The sequence below is a fragment of the Prorops nasuta genome, unplaced genomic scaffold (genome assembly GCF_024137725.1).
Source record: "Prorops nasuta isolate Cenicafe-Biocafe unplaced genomic scaffold, Cenicafe_Pnas_1.2 PNAS00002, whole genome shotgun sequence".
In the NCBI taxonomy this organism is placed as follows: Eukaryota; Metazoa; Arthropoda; class Insecta; order Hymenoptera; family Bethylidae; genus Prorops; species Prorops nasuta.
In genome coordinates this window covers 2,029,487-2,049,271 of record NW_027116799.1, presented here as the reverse complement: position 1 = coordinate 2,049,271, position 19,785 = coordinate 2,029,487, and the positions used below count along the sequence as shown (strand labels likewise).

The window sequence follows — 19,785 nt, the reverse complement described above, 5'->3', positions numbered from 1 at the left end:
ATTACCGCACATAATGGAATTAATAACAATGTTACATGCCCATGAATAACGCACGTCTAATTCGGGGATCATAATTACGGAACGGCGGATTTAACCCGGCATCAGAAGATTTTCAGATTTAGATACGGGATCCCTATAGAGGAAATAATTTCACACAAGATATCGCTCTTCGACCAGTATGTTTAAGCCTGCGTCTTTCTCTTTTCTTTTCTTTTCCTATATATACGCACTATACACCTGAATATTGTTGTTCGTTAAGTAACATGTAAAGATAATGCAGTTTGTCGAATCAAGTGTTCAATTATTTTAAGAAGATAACATCAGCATTGGTATGGACGCAGACGTCCGGGTTTCGTGGCAGGCGAGCCGTTTTAAAGAATTTGGTTCGTTGTCGACGAAACCTGCACGATCTGTTTATCCAGCACGACAATACTGGGAACTGGGACCACGGAGAGCCATTGAAAAGAATCGCCGAGTCTTGCGTGTCGGTGGTGTAAAATATATGGGTAAGGCGATTCGATCGACCGTCAAGCCAGTCGGAAAGAGACGACGGATGTATGCATCGAATGTACGGTGCTTTATCGACTCTGAAACTGTATTGTAGGTATATATATATGGAGAAGGATGTGAGGCTGTACAGAGAGAGAGAGAGAGAGAGAAAGAGAGCAGCAAAAAGTACTGCGTGAGATGTGGGACCAACCGATGTGCTCGCGCCGTGCGGAAAAGTGCAAAAGAAAAAAAAGGTGACAGGCCGATGAGAGCTGCGAGAGAAGAAGCGAACGTTACCGTGAAAATAATAAAAGAGAAATGAAGGACTATGATTAATCTGAATGGCCGTCGAGCGTAAGTGACAAGATTGCATATAGCCAAGCCAGAGGCAACAGTTTGTCGCCGATGCGACGTCTCTCTCGTTAAAAACGCAACGTCCGCAAACCAGCTTTAATTAATCACTGATATAATATATCCGCCTTTAACGCGTTTCTCAACGATCATAATGGATGAATAGAATAGAATTTTGCATAATTACAGCAGTTTGTGCCACATCGCAGATTGTATGGCCGGCCGGTGCACGAGCCATGCCTTTGGACTAGTGCGGAGTGCAGCCAAGTCTATATATATGGATATACATCTTGGAGTGTCGCATCAGGGAGAAACGTTAAAAAATTAAAAGAACCTTGGAAAAAAAGCAGTGAAGAGCAGTACGTACTACACTTGGAATCGGCTGAGTAAATTGGTGCACGTGTACAGTTTTTAGGTCAGTTATAATCATCGACTAGTACTACTTACATATGCCAACTGGCTTGGAAAGGGATTTGAGCTTGGAACTGGCGACGGCGGAGGCGGCACCGGTACGAAGTAGCGAGCATCACTCGAGGTCTGCTTAGGGGTTTGCTTAACTTAAGATTAACTCGAGGTTAATTAACTTAGAAGGAGTTGGCTCGGGCACTGCTTCGGGCTGCTATTAGTATTACTACTCGCATTAGTATTACCAGTTTACTCGAACCACCTTGCGAGCGCGTGTTCTGATACTCTCTCCTTCGCTGCCCCCTCTTCCTTCCTTTTTCCTCATCGAACCGCAAGCGTGTGCGTGAATGTGCGCGGGGCAAAGTCCCCCCTGCCCCATACCAAACCACATAGACATCTTTCCAAATGGCTCCCTTGATTCCGCCCTGCGGCTCTATCATATTCCACAGGGTCAACGCAATGATTTAGAAAATGAATTCTCAAGGCAATCCGACCGATACACAATTTTTTCCACCAGCGCGATTAATATACCAATTTAATCTATCGAAATTGCAGATAAGATTTTCATTCCATAATTTTTTCTATATCTATAACAAATACTGTATACACCTATACTATTACATGCATGCGTACATACTGTATAATATAGATATAAGAGACGAGACGACGAGTTTAATATTGTACAGATTTTCAGAATCAGCATATAGTTGTGAAACGTTTTCGTATTTATCGCTAAAATCCGCGCGATTTATTGGCGATTCTCTCTCTCTCTCTCTCTCTCTCTCTCTCTCTCTCTCTCTCTCTCTCTCTCTCTCTCTCTCTCTCTCTCTCTCTCTCTCTCTCTCTCTCTCTCTCTCTCTCTCTCTATCTCTCTTTGAGCATCGCATTTATAAAAGTGAATGAAGATGCGAGAGTTAATCGTTTCGATCGTTTATTAATTTCCTATTGAACATAAGTGCTCTTTCACTGCGATCGGGGAAAAAGAAAAAATGGAATGAGGCATTCGACATATTCCATATGCGCGTTACGTTCGCCCAATTGGAGCCTTGTACCACTACTCTCGTTAGTTTGGTTTGCTCTTCGTCGCAATTGATCAGCCGTTTTCCTCTCTCTTATACTTGCCAATACATATATGCGCCACTTATTCGAGACTAGCGTTATGCACGAGGGCACGAAAGGGGTTCACTGATATATAGATATATATATATAGGAAGAAGATCGAGGTCCGCGTCGTCCACACCGTCCACGCCCCATCCAATTTGGCAGCTTCGTGGAAAATCGGTGACATCGCGAGAGCGAATGACGCGCGCTTCGATGCTGCTATTGAAAATCATAGCGCGTGCTCCGTAATAACCGGCCCGTAATGACAATTGTCTATCAGCCACAAATAGTCTGTAGCAACGTACGCTATATATGTACCACGTCGATACTCAACTTTGAATTCATGCATGAACGTCCGTCCGTCGATAATAAAACATATACCACTAGAAATGACGCGATCAGAGAGTGCATGGGGACACTTTTTACTCGCCCAATGACACCCTATAGCAAACACACACACGTTATGGTTTAACTTATACAATTTTTTCAAATTTCAACTATCAAAATCTCTATTGTCAATTGTTTATTTTTTCTATCAGCGTGTGGTAAAAATTCTTTCGGGGTCATATTCCCTCGTATATCCATGGATTTTTTTGCTGCTCTTTCATCGTAGCTGGAATTTAACGTAACAGATGCTCGACTGTTACGCGAGATTGCTGAATTTCACGCGTAACATCGATAATTGATTGCTTCTTATTAATGTTGATTTTAGAATTAGCTCGAGTGACGCGTTGAACGCATTCATGTGGGAAATCGGCTGGCTGCCGGGCTGCCCCCTGCGCCGAGAGAGTTATACGTGAGCCGAATATGTATAGTATATGTATATGTACATACATCCGATCGCGGCGGGGCTGCGATCCGCGATTCGCGTTAATCGCGCACGTGCAATAAATTCTCGCCTCATCTTGCTCATCCCTCGTCTCTCTCTCTCTCTCTCCCCCCCCCCCCTTTCTCTCGTTCTGCCTCCTACATTTTTCCCTCTCATTTCTTCCTTCCTCTTTATTTATTTGCTCATTCCCTTTACAGGATATTGGCACTTTCCTTTTATATATAGGAGAGTCGCAGCGCAGCGCCGCCGCCACGCGCGTTTAAACCGTCGCGTCGATTTATTCGGTTTTATCCGTCAACCTACTTGCACCGCTTCAGCCTATTTATTCCGCAATATCGAAGAGGATCGATGAATAACAATGGCGAGACTCGTTTGTCTCGCTGACGCAACTTTACGATCCCTGAAATGCGCGGAACCCTCGACAAAAAAAATGTGATAATCGACGCACGCTATAGGTATACGCAGTCTCTCCGGTTAGAAAAATAAATGTGCGATATGCTGCAGTCCAACGAATTCGACTCCCCATTACGATACTAATTATCGCTCTCCCACCCTCTTTACATGTAAAAAAAATGGGCAAAACATTAACCTAAGCACGATCCGCCGATTATTCTTATAATTTTCAGTGAAAATCGACTTAGCGATTCTCCTTCAAGGGAGAGACACGCACACGAACACGCACACACGTACGAAAGAAGCTCGAACCATTTGTGAAGCCAATAAATGCATTTTTCATAATAAAAGAGGCAAGTGCAAAATCTCGGACGTGTTCACAAATCAATGGTTAGTATATATATATATATATATATATATACACACACACACGTATACAACTGATAATTTTTCGAATAGGGGAACAAATGGAAGCACAATGAAGCAAATTAAATCCCACGGCGAATGCCACGAAATTTCATCTCGCTTATCAGATTTCCTGAAATCGATTGGTTCCCGCGCAATGATGTCAGCTCGACGCAAATTCAGCCGGCTTGAAAACGCAGTGGATTTTTATCACGCATCGAGAATATAGGGTAATCCAGGAACTGATATGATCAGAATCTTCTTTGGGCGAGGAGGAGGATCGAGATGCTCCTTACATAATATAAGAGCTATATAGCGTTACTCACCTTTGGCATTATTTTAGCAGAGGGCTACCCTTCGGGAGTTTTTAATACGAACATACATGCGTATACGTTTCTACCCTATATAGCGAGAGAATAGCTCGAGCAGCTTGTGCGCGTGTGTGTAAGGAAGAGGAAAATTGATTGGCGTAGTGAGGTAGCGAGCACGGTGGCAGGATGATCCTTAATAACGTGAAATACAGAATAGAGGCCGGGCTGGCTGGAAGGCGCGTCGTGGCTTGGCGAGAGACGCTCGCAGCCGCTCAGTTCCGAACTTCCGCGAGTGTGTGAGTGGAATCGAGAGGGGGCGCGAGCGCGGCGCGGCAAGGCCGAACAGGGCAGAGGCCCGGCTGAACGTTGCATTTCGCGAGCTAGACGAGCAAGCGGAAGGCCGCCCTCGCAGCACTCGGCAGTAGGAAAAGGGACGACTCGATGAAATAATAGGATAGGGCAATGGTGAACCGTGGCCATTGTGCGAGAGACACCACGCTTCAATGGAAACGCTTCAATCTATATATATATATATCTATATCTTCCACAGCAAAGTCAGATTAGAGGCAGAAAATCTCGCTCTAATATCGCCCGTCGCGTCGGCGAAGCAACTTATCCCCCCTCCTCTCCCTCTTCGCCTCTGCCATCCTTCAACCACTCCGCGTTTTGGTCATCTAGCAATTTACCTCTGCCAATTGCACCTACCTTAAAAACGTTACTCGATTAACAATAAGTTATAGGTATGTACACACACACACTTGTATATATTTTTATATTTATGTACGGTAGCTGTCGTGACTGCACCTGTCTATATCGAAGCGAAGGATTCTTGCTCTTGTAACATTATATACATATATAGGCTGTACGGGACAAAAGGCACACACAGCCTCGTCATCAATATAGTGGAAGACACGCAGAATGCGATAATTATATATATCTGTGCGATGAAATGGCCGCAAATGTCACGCGGCTGTCACGAGAGCTGTCATAGCCTCTTGCGTTAGCATAGCAAGCTCGTGTCCGGTTCTCCATGGACGAGCAGCGTTTCTGTGTGCGCGTGTCTCCGGCTCGATGCGTCCGTGAGCCTGAGCGGTGAGTGAGAGTACTCCGTGAGGTAAGCTTCCAGAGAGAAATAGCAGTTGGCAACGTGCGTTGGACAGAACTATGATTTGTTCGGACAGTTCGATCACGAAACACTGTATAAACTCGGACAGCGTCAACGGGGACTGGCGAAGCTTTCAAGAAGCTCTACTTTTTCATATATACTACAGAGGTGTTACCTACATATCCATTATTTTAGATACGATTGTTCAATTGAGGAGCAGGGCAACTCTATTTATAGGGAGAGAGAGAGAGAGAGAGAGAGAGAGAAAATGTATATGTATATACGAAACGAAGCGAAACGAGTATTTTTCTTGTTAAAAGTTTTTTATGGGTAAGAGGGGGGGAGGGGGGAGTTTTTATACATGTTACATTAATTAGGGTCTTATGGAATGATCGCACATTGTAAAAATAGAGATATTTATATTTATATATATGTGAGAGATTTTGATGAATGCGTTGTAAAAAGCACTGAGAAAATTTGATTTGAATTGTAGGATGTTGTAAGAAGCACCCTCACCCCCCCCCCCCCTCCTTCCCATCTAAGCTCACCCCCTTCTCATGGCAGAATGAAAATGCTACATTGTTCCTAAACCGTCATTGAAAAGCATCCCTGGAATCAACATCCACCGTCAGCTTCGTCCATGTCGACATCGCTGAAACTCCTGATCATTGGCGCGTGCTATATTATTTTTAGCGTCGCAACTAGAGCGACCAAACATCCAACGCGTTATCAAACACGCCATTGTCTAACTTTAATTGAAAATATTGGAATAAATTTTCCAATAGACAGTGTTGCAGAGAACGGGACGAGTATCGAGTGCAGTGCCCACTCAAGCTGCTCGTTCGCCCAACTCTCCAGTTAAATCGCGCACCCATTCTGACTTTATAGCTTTCTCTCTCCCATTTAGCTGGGATTTTTTGTTTTGCACCTCGCTTTTGCCACGTCGAAAAACGGCCGATGGTACGCGCGGCCGGAATCACTCGACCGTTTTGGCAATTGAAAACTGAGCGTCGTCGACGTCCTCCTCGTCCTCTTCGTCCTCGTCCTCGTCCGTCCCACCATGCCACCATTTCCATTACCGTTAAACCCCTTCCTGCCACCCGTAACCGAGCGTAATGTACTATAACCACGTTGTATCAACTATTCCCCCTCTTGAATTTCAATGAATTTGACCGCCACGTGCGCGTTATGGGACAGATTGCTGGGATCACTGATGATATATATAGTCATTAATTATTGTCTCTGATTTAGCGATAATCATGCAGCTACGAGAAAATTCATTCGTCGCGAAAAATTGCTCGTCTCTGCAGCGTGTGCTGTCAGTTGAAGGATTCATCGAAAAACTTGATAGCGCAAGGCTGTACAAGCTCAAATACAAATCAAAAATGCTATATCGAGAACGAAGATGACGAAACGGATCGATATTCAAAATTCACGAAATTAAAGGTTTTAGCTCTTGATCTTTTCAATATTAAAACGCGGTGATGCAAGAATTTTATTCCATGCACCAAGTGTAAGCGTGATATATACACATTATTATTCGTTGATGAAATATGTAGCCAATTAAGATATATATATAATAAAACGTGCTTCGATCGTGTAATAAGAATTAGTATTTTTTTGACGCAGAATGATATAAGGGAAACGACTAGGAAAGAAAAGCGAAAAGTTTTTATATAAGACGCAAATCTTTGATGGTTCGAACAGTGAGAGAGCACGAGGGGATTGATAGTGGAAGAAGAACTGCAGCAGGAAGAAAGAGGAGGGGGAGGAAAGGTAAAATTGGCGAGAAAATAATTGGTTGGAGTTTTCTACGTTGGACCACGGCCGTGTCGATCCTTGTTCGTAAATGGAAGAGTGGCCCAGGGAGAGAGAGAGAGAGAGAGAGAACGGTAATGAGAGACGGTAACGAATGGTCGTAATGGCGACGGGCCACCTGGCGTTGCGATGCCTATATATATATATATATACATCGACGATTCGGGATTCGAGAGAGAGAGGGGGGGGGGGGGACGGAGAGCACAGGCAGAAGCAGCGAGAGACGCCGGCGACGGTTATCGGAGTCGATCATTCAATTTCGCCTTGCAAATTGTCCGCGCCGGAAACTCATATCCGGGCACTTCCGGTTCCCCCAGTACCGCCCCCGCGAGAAGAACTGGTTGGCTGAAGGGCAAAGGGGAAAGGGGCTTGCTGATGTAGATGAGCAGCCAACTCGCATCCGGTTGCTGCCATACTCGTCTGCCTGCCTGCCTAACTCACCCCCGATTTCCTTCTCCATGCACCCACCATCACACTCGCAGTAGAAAACCAGAAGAGAATCCGAAGAATTTCACCTGGCCAACAGAGACCAATAATTTTTTCTGCCAATTTCTTCGAGAGACCCTTACATTCTCCACGGGAAACCCTTGCAGAAACCTTCTACTGCGGGTATATATATATATATATATATCTAGAGCAATAAAACTATTATATGTAGTGGGGTAAATCCCTGAGCTTAAAAGGATTTTAACAGACAATAGAAAATAAGTATCTCTTAATTGATATGCAAATTGATATTGGTCGAAAAGGTATTAAGATGTCGATATACTTGACCGATCGGCAAGCAATAACGAAAGTCACGAGTTACTGATCCAAAGGATTTGTTGAACCGATCGTAAACGTAACATATATACGGATCGTACATACGTTAATCAGGGCTTCGATGCTAACCAGTATCAGCCAGCCGTGCCATTAGTATCGTTTAGCAGGAACGATCTAAATTTTCGAAATGTTTCGGCAAATATTTCGAGGTGCTCCGCGCGAGCACGTTGATACAGGTTTCATTATCAGTTTACGGTCCACTTAACCGGCTCGTTCGTATTCGTTACGCTCATCGTTGCAAGATCGTCTCTCTCTCTCTCTCTCTCTCTCTCTCTCTCTCGTAAAAGTATCGTAAAATTATGCACTACACCCCTGCAGTACAGCAGCCAATATGTACCGTCCTCCGATTAACATTTTTATCAACGATCGCATCGATTCTCCGTGGATTCGTGTAAAACCTCTTGGACGAAATTTTTACTTTCTCTATATATTTAGCTGGCATTTGCCAGAGCAATCAATCGCATTCTCTTACGCGATTCGATACCTGCAATTAAGAGTATGGATTATTTGTCTTGAATAATCAAAAGGTGTCTGCAAGCCAATGTACTAGCGCGACATTACAGAGTATGGTTTCTCCCCAAATCTAATTGCACAGTTTTCGCAAAAAATAATGTTATTTGCAAATTTCTCTTTTGCACTTCTTATTCCCCGCGCCGCGGCAACAATTGGAAAACTCTTGCCGATATTGAAAGTTGTTCTTTGAATATAATAACGAACAGCCAGTACAAGTTCTCTATTCCAGTTAGCTTATATTCTGAAAATAGCATGATCCCGATGTGGATCTCGGCTGCAACAAGGAAGATAACATTGATGGAAGACAATGTCGAGCTATATAGGTAAAGATCATCGCAGAAAGATTCAAGGTCGAACTCGATGATCGACGATGATGCCAGAGCTGCTAATAATGTTTCCTCGGCGCACGTGACAGAGAATTTTTTGTTCCGTGATACGCGCGTATGGTAAGGCTGCATGCATGTAGCCGTGTACCCGTGTAGCCGTGCAGCGTCGCAGGGGCAGCCAAGTAGCCCATCCCATCGACAGTCAGTCAGTCTCAACGGAATAGTCGGTACGGAACATAAGTTGCTATATGCACCGGCGGAAATCGCTTCGTTACGTTGCAATTTTAATCAACTCGTCGCGTTCGCCAACCGTTCATATACAGTTTGCAAAACTCAGTTTTATAGGTTTAGAACGCAAAGTATAGACTGCAGCTACCCGCGTTACTCCCCTCATCGATATACCTATATATACATATATATATATATATATATATACGTATTAAATTCTCCACTATTAACATCGGATCGTCACTTGCCAATCGCTTGCAATTATAAATCAAACATCAGTCCATTTTCGCACAAGAATTTTTAGGCCCTTCCACGTACCGGCCGTTAGTTATATAATTACTATACTTGGCATGATAAATGCGCTTCTTTCCATCAGTCTCGAATTTGTTAATCTCTCTCTACTATCTCTCTCTCTCTCTCTCTCCCTCTCCCATATTTTATCAGTTAACTCGAAAGAATGCACGGATAGACGACGAAACTTTTGTAAATCTACCCTCGATGAACGGACTGACTAATTCGTAGCTATAATTATATATGTGTATTATATACTGCTGTTGTCAAAAGAGATCAATCGTGTCGTTTTTCACGGCTATTCTCGATTTTGTCATCGGAATCGGAACAGTCTATATTACGTGCAATATATCCCTCTTATTCTTTCTTCTTTTTCTTTCCATAGTTTATCTTTTTCACGCAGCAATTAAGACCGAGTGAATTAAATTGACGAGGCGACGTGACACCTTTTCGCACAAATTGCTCGCGACGAGAGTCGAAGAGAAAGTAAACACGCACGATAACTCCTGAAAAGCTTTGATTCCTTCGGCAGAATTAATATGACGCGTGTGCATGACCGTGGAGCGCGTATTTCCGGCTACTAATAAATAAATTCTAAAAGCGAGAGAGAGAGAGAGAGAGAGAGAATTAATCGTTTTCCAAAAATGAGACTTTATGTCGAAGGCAGCGAGTACCTATATATATAGGGTATATAAGCAAAGCATAAGACAGGATTTAGGCAGTATGTAAAGGAGGAGGGAGAGTGACTACGCGGTAAAAAGTTGGCCTGCTAAAAATTCAGAGGGGACGAATTTCCCGAGGAATAATTTCGCAAGTTACCAAGCGAGAACAGCCGAGCAAATATCTCGCGCCGTTCTTCTTATTCGTGCTAACTGCAAACTTCGACGTATATTATATATAGTCGGTGAATAAACGAAAACGATTGTTGCACGACGCGTCGCCCACGCCGCGCCGCGCTTATATAGATGGAGTGAACGAGCCAGAGCGGGTGACAATACGCACATGCATACATGTACATATACATGTAGCTTTCTCGCCGAGGCAAAAACTCGATAGGACTCGTTGCCCTTCGAACCTTCCGCGCCACTCTCTTAGCCGCAGTTATTTTCCTGCGGAAAAAATAAGGAAAATCCAGGAATTTCTCCATCATGGCGTCCATATCCAAGTATATATATATATACGAGTCCAAGAATGAAATTCTCTAAAGCTCCCATGCACTGATACGTGCATATCGACCTGTAACATATGTATTAATTGTAGCGAAAGCTTCGAGGAGCGAACTTCCGGAAAGCAGTTCTCCGGCCCAGATACGGAAGAGAAGAGTTTCGCGCGTTTACGAGGAGGTAGAACTGCCGACAGTCTTCGAATACAAAGCATGTCTCTCAACGCCGTTATCAATCACAGAAGAGCTCTCATCGGGTAATCAACTATTTTCCTTCATTTCTTTACTCATTCTTTTATCGCTAGGCTAAATTTTATCCGATGCAAAAGAAACTCTCCCACGCAATTACCGCATATAGATATATATTATTGTAAGGGATGGACGGACGCACGCGTGTAACTGTTGGAAATTCTACCAGATCTCTTATCGCCTTATTGGCACTGGCCATGCAGGCACAGTAGAAACGGAACACCTGATAGCATCTTCCTCCAAACTATTTATCTATCGGGCGTAGAATTTAATCGCTAGTATCGAGAACAATATATATACTATATAAAGTACTGTGAAACTTTGATAATAAGGCTCGACTGCAGCACATTATTTCTACCAATATTTATACAAGAAATCAATTGACTCTATCGACTTTCGAGAGAATTATTTCTATAACATTTTCATATTATCCACGCGTGGAGAAATTAATTATTATAAATAATCGTAGATCTATATACACTATAAATTTCTTGTTCACTCCTCTCGGAGGAATTAAATTATTTGCTATTGAAATTCGTGTATAGAAAGAATATCAATGGTTTAGACACCATAGCTGGCAGAAAATTGCAAGTGGGATCGAGGGATGACGATTGTCGTGCAGAAATTTTGGTAATTCAGGGCCTTTTGAATATTTCGTATATAGTTGCAGATTCGCGCGACTCGTTTGAACAATGGTTCTTTTTTAAGGCGTGTTAGCGCGTGTCGTACCTGCACACTCCACATTAGATAAGCGCTGGTTTTACCCTTTGGTGCGCGGGAATTATAGCCTGTTTATAAAAATGTATATGCGGTGCGTGTTGCGTCTCTCTTTCCCTTTCTCTCTCTGCCCCTATTATTATTATTATGCGAGGGTGGATGGCAATAGCGGGCGCGTATGGTGGATGAGGGAGTTGGATGAAAATCTATATACTACCGTTCTTTATCGCGTAGGGCACTGATTTCCGGGATAGGCAGCAATATGTCACTGCCGTCCTGTGTACCGCAGGATCAAGACTTCCTCCAAGGACATTCCTCGGCAAATGCCGGTCTACCGATATCACTGCGATTATCTCAGAATCGAGGAGAAAAGCCGGATGAGGATCGGTGCAAAAATTTTGATCGGAAAATTCATCCGAATCTCTTGCAACTCACACCTGTCAACACCGCTGCTGGATCCTTGACAACCTTCGAGCCAAAGAAAAGTCTCTATATACATATATCAATCTAATGTGAAAATTCTCTAAGAGCAAACCGTTGCTATAATGTCAATTTGTAAGCGATCGAGAAAAACTAATGAAAAACTTGCTGCGCTCCAAGTCAACTGCATGGACGAATCTGCGCGCGATAGGCGTATACGTTTTACGCGGTGACGCAATTTTTTCTTTATCTTTTTATATAATGTCATCCTACAATTTGTCAAAGACCTTTTTTTTACGGGTTATCAATCTCAAGTTATATATATGTAGGTCTTTCATGTGGATTATTTACAATTATGTTAACCTTGTAGAAACGGTTCAATTTCTACAATTTCTTCAATTTCTTAAAAGAAACGCCCTTTGATCTTTTAGGAAGAGTACCAACAACAGAATTAAAGGTAAAACGCGAGAAGCAACACGGAGAGCTCGTTTCAACCATCAGCACGTTGTACGCAAAATTATTGATAGTTGTGGGGATAGCTATACCAGTAACTGCAAGCGTTAGCCACAAAGTGCCAATAGCCTTGGACGAGGTTCGACCGGATCCATTTGTCCTATATATATATATATATATATATAAGATAATATAATAAGTGCCCATTATACCTTGTACGAATTTTTGTCCAACAGCTTGATTTCGAGTCTTTTTATCTTTTTCAGGGCTTTTATTTGTACCTCTATTTAGCCAGTGTCATTTTCGTCATTACCATGTACATCACAGTGCTGAGAAACAAAGCGAGAAGAAAAACCGAAAAGCAAGAATGTTTTATCTTCGATGCAAAGGGCTACAAAATCAATCAGGTATTAATTTTCCTGGAATTGGATACTTTTTCTCAATTTTCTAGGGGGGTCTGCGCAAATAATGAAAATGAAATGAGTATAATACATAGAAATATAATTGTTGTGTTATTTCTGCAGGCGCAGCAATATGGCAGCTTTTGTCTGAGGCTGGGCGCAGTGGGATTCGGTGCTGGTTCATTGGTATTTACCGGATTGCAAATTGGAGCGGAAATAGCTTCCGGGCCGTACAGGGCGATTACACCGGGAGCCCGGCTGCTCCTGGTCACGGCACAGATGCACTTCATATTCCTCAACAGCAAGAATCTCGAGTTAACGAGACACAGCGCTCTCGCCAAATTAGGCCTGATGCACATGATAGCGACGAACCTCTGCGAGTGGCTGCAGGTACTTGTTTAGTCTCCATCCAGTGACTCCGGCCACCAGATAGCCTCCATTCAGCTAAAAACACAAATTCGCAAACTGCATGGTCCAAATCTCTCGTATCCCAATCTTAAAACTGCATCGATCATTTAGCGGCGCGTCAACTTACCTCGATCTTTCGGGTGTCTATATATCATCAGTCTGATACTCTCGATTCTCTCATAGGGCATAATTATTAATAGGGAAATCTCAATATTTTCCATGCATAAGGCATTATTGTTTATCCACGGTGAAAATGGTACCGAGGATTCGTCCTGGCGCGAATGGACCTGTAGCCTAATTTTCCTATATATATATATATATAATATATACGTATATACGATAAGAGAGAATTTCTAACAAGGCTTTCGAGCAATTTATCCGATTTCGCGGGTTATTCCATGCGAGTAAGTCTCTTTTCTTTTCTTTCTTTCTTTCTGGCAAAAATATTGGCTTTTCGAAGGCACTGGTTGAAGAGACGCAACACGAGATCGATCAATTGGGTCACGCGTACGAAGGGGACCAGGGGATTCTCAAGTCTCTACTGAGAAATGCCAGCCCGTTCCTTTTCCCTTGCACCATTGAATTCAGTCTAATTTGCGCGGTGATACTCTTCGAGATGTGGAAGAGAGTGGATGAAAGACCCGTCTCAAAGAGCGAGAGTCCAGCCAGATCCCTGCATCAGCTCAGCATTGACTGCAGTAGTGCACACAGGTATACTAAGCCTATTTTTTTTGCTAATATAACGCAGCTATATTGCGCAATCCTCCCTCTTCCCCTATATATTTAACTGCATTCCCTCAAATTTCCATGCACTTGCTATAAAACCTCTAGAAGCTTTTTAATTCAGCCTCGATGCTACTCAAATCATATAGATTCTTTGGCAAATTCAACATGTACAATACATTTTTTCCTCTCCCAATTCATTGTTGACATATTTTATAGTTTTTAATCGACCAATGAAAAGGCGCGTCTGATGGTCTGGAAGTTCCAAGTAGAGCTTGCCTAGCACAGACTAACTCCCCACAGTGTATCCTCTAGCTCATTCGCCAATTAAAAAATCAACAATCAATTGCGCGCGGGAAGCAGGGAAATTCTTTATTATACTACTGCTCCTCTCCCCTCGAAAGCTTGCACCCTATATATATGTATATAAATTATTATGATTGGGGGGCAAATCTTAAAACTCTAAAATTTCACTTTTCTCTTTCCTCTTTCCTCTTTCCTCTTTCCTCTTTTTTAGTTTAATATAATTATTGTTTCTCAACTAATCGCGTTTGCCCCCCACTCGTCCGATACATTAAATCCTTTTTTTACACAGAATTATCTTCGAGAGATGATACAACACAGTTTTTTTAAATTCAGATTAATTAGTATAATATATTATGTGTACATAACAAACTTGAGTATTTAACACTAAAGCTAATACAATTTGGAGGTCCAATGACCCTTTCTAAACTTAGATAAACGTGCATAAATAATTTTCGATGTGTTTCGTCTAAACCCTTAAACGACTTGGCCTGTTAAAAATGGTAAAACATAATAGTACCCACATGATAGTGACTGCTGGAGTTTTCAGTACAGGTTCAATAATGACAAATATGTACATGTTAAGGCATGACGCCATATAAAAGCATAGCGGTCATCTAAAGGTTAATATATAAGTAAACAGTTCCAAGTGCGACGAAGCATAGCAACTACTCAGAACGGTCTAATCATAGAAGCAAATAAAAATTTAAACTCTTTCATAAAATTATTTTGAAAAAATTCCCATTTCTCCTTTTACAAATAAATAACAAGAAACTATGTTTATTATTAACCTTTTTAATTTTCTTAAATTTTAGGTTCATGCAGAATGTTAGAACGCATTGTAAGGAGAAAGATTTAAAATTGTCATTTCAGTCCGATAGAACGCCCTCCGGTCGTTGCTCAACGACGCAAATCCACGTAAAAATAAAAGAAAGAAATATTCTTTTGCATATATATATATATATATATTCAAATTTATATTACATAATTTGAATATAATTAATAGCCTGGATGCAAAATGCCATTGAGCATTCACACCACATATATACCCCATGAAACCAAATATGCTTATACCATTTTAGAAAAAAACCCTTTGTATATGTGATAATACACATTAATCCAAGAAGAAAGACAGCAAATGTATTACTAACACCATAAAGTTGTAGTTAATGAATGATATAGTTTGAACGATTTTTGAATGTTTTTATGACAGAGGTCTCTTTGGAGGAATTCTGATAATAGCAGCGACGATTCTCAGTCTGATAATGTTCTTCGTTTTGAAGGAAGCCAAGCCAAAAATGGCGATTCAGCAGGTGACAGCCCTGGAAGCTGCTATATTGATCTTGAGTAAGGTCTGAAAAGTTAAATGAGGGCGGAGGTGCTTCTTCTTCGCCATGATTCGCAGCTGAGGATTATACTGCTATAAATTACTTTGGATCCAGGTACCATAGTGGCCATCGCCGGAGCATTGAAACTCCAGAACTTGCAGCATAAGGCCGTCAAGCCTCCACATCTGGATGCGACATTATTAACTGCGGCGCAAGCAGGTGTCTACTTGCACTGTTTGTTCGGGGTTGTCGGCGGAATACTGACCATGGGTCCTACTTGGGCATTATCCCTTGTTGCGGATATGACGGCTCTCATACAAAGCACGTGTCAAACTTTACTGGTCAAGGTACGTATTTATCCCTCGTTGAATTTTCTAAACGTTGCCTGCAATTTCAAAATAAACAAAAATTACACAGATAGCCTGGAGAAGACGTTGCACTAGAAAGGAAAAACCAGGCAAAGAGCTGATAACCTTCCTTATAGTGGTCAATATAGCACTGTGGACGGTAAACACATTGGAAAAATCACGAGCAATGGTCAGACCGGACCATCTTCGGTTCTTCGGCGTGTGGGCTTGGACAATCATCACTCACGTTTCGATGCCTCTTGTCATATTTTACAGATTCCACTCTGCCATCTGTCTGTTTGAGGTGTGGAAGAGTTGCTACAAGTACCGACCAGCAGAGATAGATGGCGCACTTGCCTCGTAAACAATTGCGTAGAATAGTGTAAGATTAGGTTAGACTGAATAGAGAAGAAATAGTACATACTGCCCATACTGGTAGTGGACATAGAGTGGTAGAATGTAGATAGAAGCTCGTCAGTTCGAGAGGAGAGAAGAGAAGTCTCGTCTCACTCTTTCTCTCTGTCAACAGTCGCAACTATCTCATCGTGTATCAGAGAGACAGCAGACACGTGTTAGAACAATAATTACGTGTATAAACTCGTCAATCTGTCGAAAGGGAAGAAGAGGGTTTGGCGAGGTTGGAGATTGCTAGGCAGAGAACCGCACAGTATACTTATTTTATCAGAGTGCTAGCTGCAATACGTATATATACGAGACCATGCAGTGCTGTCGACAGTTTGATACGGTTTACGGTAAATACATTTCGGTGGCAATCACGTCATGGAGGAGGAAGCCCGGCCCGGCTGACAGAGGTGCGGCGATGCTTCGAGCATCGAGTGAGTGCTCCATGAAGGGCTCTTAGTCAACCCTTTGTTGCTCCTGCTAGCTCCACCAACCGCCTCCTCTCTTCCCTCTCGCCATCTAGCATCCTACTCCAGAGAGTCTGCTCCCGGTCCAAAGGCCGACGATTTACTTAGCCTATCGAACCCTCCCGCATTCATCGGCCAAGAACACACAACGCAAACCCCCTGAAAGCACTTGCCTTCCCGAAATTTCCAGCTTCGAGACTCAACCCTCACTATATATCCAGTACGCGACATCAATCTAGGTCAAACCAATTCTCAAAACCACATTCGATCGTCCGCGACGTCCACGACGTCCGCTACCTGAGAAAGGCAAAAAAGAAAACAATTTTCTTACCAAGTAAATATAAGAAAACGTCATAAAACCAAGTAAAAGCATAATTTAACACGATATCGTATGCATGCAATAAGGCTAGTATTGAAATAACTAAATTCTGAAGGCAAAAGAAAGGGTAACTTTTTCTACCTTTATCATTTTTTTTCAACTACCTACGTCTGACACACAATTAAATGAAATATGGTGACATGAAGGGCTATAGTCGAATAAAACAATATCTTCGTTCCGCCGTTACAAAATGACACTGGTATACTATAGAATATTAAGATACAATATAGCCTAAATAAGGTAAACGGTTAAGACAACAAAAAAGCACAGTTTCAGGACTACCATCTTACAGTGTTCGACAGCAGTTTTCTTTTGTTCGTCAATCTGACCAGGATTTATCATCTCTGCATACCGACAACTCATCTCTCGATACATAGGAAACAACGAGGAATCTTCTCTGGCTGGTTGCCGCACGTCTGCACCGAAAATAGAGCGTAATTACAGATTAAACGGCATCGTTATTAGATTTAATTGGCAACTATTAATTAAGCCTCCGCTCGATCGAATAATTCCGCCTATAACATCCGGAGAGTGCTCTGTTGCTATAGTCAATAGTGTATACACTACTAGTCAGTTTCGTGCTAAATTGAATTCACAAAACTCTACCACACACTGTTGATTCTCCTTTCGAATGTCCATGTGTGTTTGTATACCGGTCTTATATTTATCTTTTTTCCTTCAAAATATATACACCCTCCTCCCCCACTTCCTTCTCCCTAACAAAATCTATTCTAGCACACGTTTCTATCGTTCTATGCTGAAAAGCTTAGAAATGACCTATTTTGCTTCATAGGTCGGGTTTGACAGCGGGATTTTTACAGATGATTTTGAACAGGTAACATTGGAGAAAAGGAATTAAAGAATGACATATATGTATATGTACAAGATATAGCGCTTTTAATATATTCAGACAAATATAAAATTCTATTAATTATTCGTGGTAACTCTATAAGAGATATTCACTTTTTTATAAGACATTTTTTTAAATGTTTTTCATTTTAAACTCAGAAAAGACACATCCAAGAGATTAATATATATCTTGCAAAGTTACGAAGTTAATCGAAGTTTTACGTTTATCGTCCAGGTTATTTGAAATGGTACACCCTATATAGTGTATACGCGAAGCAGCATGAGGCGCTTTGGAACACTTGGCGGATTTACTGGGGCTACCGATAATGGATGGCTTTCACCGCAGAGTCTTGGAAACTTTTTTAAATAATATAGCAGCAAAACTGCACAGATATCCAGCAATCCTTCGAATTAAGATACGCATATATACTATATAGGAAACTAGGAGAAACCATTTGCAGCAGTTTTTCCTATTATACTGTACACGTTTAAACCGAGATTGACGCCTTCACCCTAAGGATAAAAACGTAAATCTCGATGACGATTGGTCGAGAATGAATTCAATTCAATTGATCTTTGCAGTTGTGTAGGTTGATGGGGAAACTGAAGAAAGATGGAGAGATAAAGGGAAAGGGGACAAAATATAGGGGTGGTGGTGGGTGAGAGAACCTCTGTTTCCGCCAGAAATAAGGCCTTCGTAACTCTTGGTTGCTCCTCCTTCCCCCTCTGTTTTCCCCCTACCACCCGTTTCCCTTTCAACACCAATACTGAAAATCCTATTTAAATTTCATTTCATCGGCTCAGGTAAGTATTCATGCCAAGAGCATCAATTACTCCACACGATATAGTTAAGCGAATTCGTTACTAAAAATCTATACTTAAGTATAGTTAATATTATTCTTGATTGAATGTTAAGCCCGCAGCACACTATAGTAGATTTTGTGCTGCGTTGCTTGCTAGATTTGTGAAAACCAATAACGATTCAACTGTATATTAAATGTAAAAATTTCATTAGTTCTACAGATCTATCAAATAATCCAGTATGAAGTGCAGCCTAATCTGCCCTGCCGTGGGCTTTATTTGATAATAAACATCTTAAATGATAGTTTATTCGTTGTTTTTCTACTATTAAATATTTTGTGCAAAATCTTGATAACACTTCTCTCTCTCTCTCTCTCTCTCTCTCTCTCTGATAGGGATTCAATTTATGATATCTAATTGTTCCAGTTAAAGTTGTATCATGTATCAAGCACGACTAACAAATACTTGCCTGGTAGAAATGTTCAGATAAAATTCGTATAGTGTGATAAGGGTAATAGAAGTAGATGAGCAAAATAGGAGTCTTTTAAATGGATATCATCTATTAAGAATATCTGTTAACCTCGCAGAATTTAATTATCCCTTTTTATGCTCAGATCCGACAAAAAATCTAATTCATATATATATCCTCGTCCTTACACTCTATCTATCTGATAGTTATAGTTCTGTATCTGCCGAAAGCATTAAATTTTGGTAAAAATTTAGCTTAGTCTATTATACGCTTCTTCCGTCTAAACTCAAAATTCATCAATGACTTCATCGTCCGCCAGGAATTCAATTTATTTATAACTAAAACTAATAAATTCAGAAAAATTAAGGTGACTCGCAGCAACTAATAATATTTACTTCGAAAAATCTGTAAGTAAATGTAGTCTTCCCCAGATCAAATCCAATTAGTCAATAGAATTAAGGATTTTTGTAGAATGACAACTTTATCACTCATAGAAAAAGTGTTACTATTGATTAATTCC

The 19,785-nt window shown here is 41.5% G+C and overlaps 1 protein-coding gene across 6 annotated transcripts; it reads left to right on the top strand.

The window, feature by feature from the left end:
* The first annotated feature begins 9,007 nt into the window (after positions 1–9,007).
* On the top strand, positions 9,008–18,150 carry LOC136775539 (proton channel OtopLc-like). 6 transcript variants are annotated; one of them, XM_066730421.1, is made up of 10 exons: positions 9,100–9,213; positions 10,353–10,552; positions 10,648–10,806; positions 11,750–12,000; positions 12,367–12,527; positions 12,655–13,179; positions 13,658–13,908; positions 15,437–15,570; positions 15,666–15,898; positions 15,969–18,150. In XM_066730421.1, the coding sequence occupies exons 2-10, from the start codon at positions 10,536–10,538 to the stop codon at positions 16,260–16,262; spliced, it is 2,025 nt and encodes a 674-aa protein (XP_066586518.1). In that variant the 5' UTR covers positions 9,100–9,213; positions 10,353–10,535; the 3' UTR covers positions 16,263–18,150. The 6 variants fall into 6 exon arrangements, with proteins under 6 accessions (XP_066586542.1, XP_066586518.1, XP_066586551.1 ...); XM_066730454.1 differs by having other exon boundaries at positions 9,106–10,552; positions 12,367–12,392; positions 12,655–12,795; positions 12,913–13,179; positions 15,969–18,149; XM_066730437.1 differs by having other exon boundaries at positions 9,106–10,552; positions 12,655–12,795; positions 12,913–13,179; positions 15,969–18,148.
* The last annotated feature ends 1,635 nt before the right edge of the window (positions 18,151–19,785 follow it).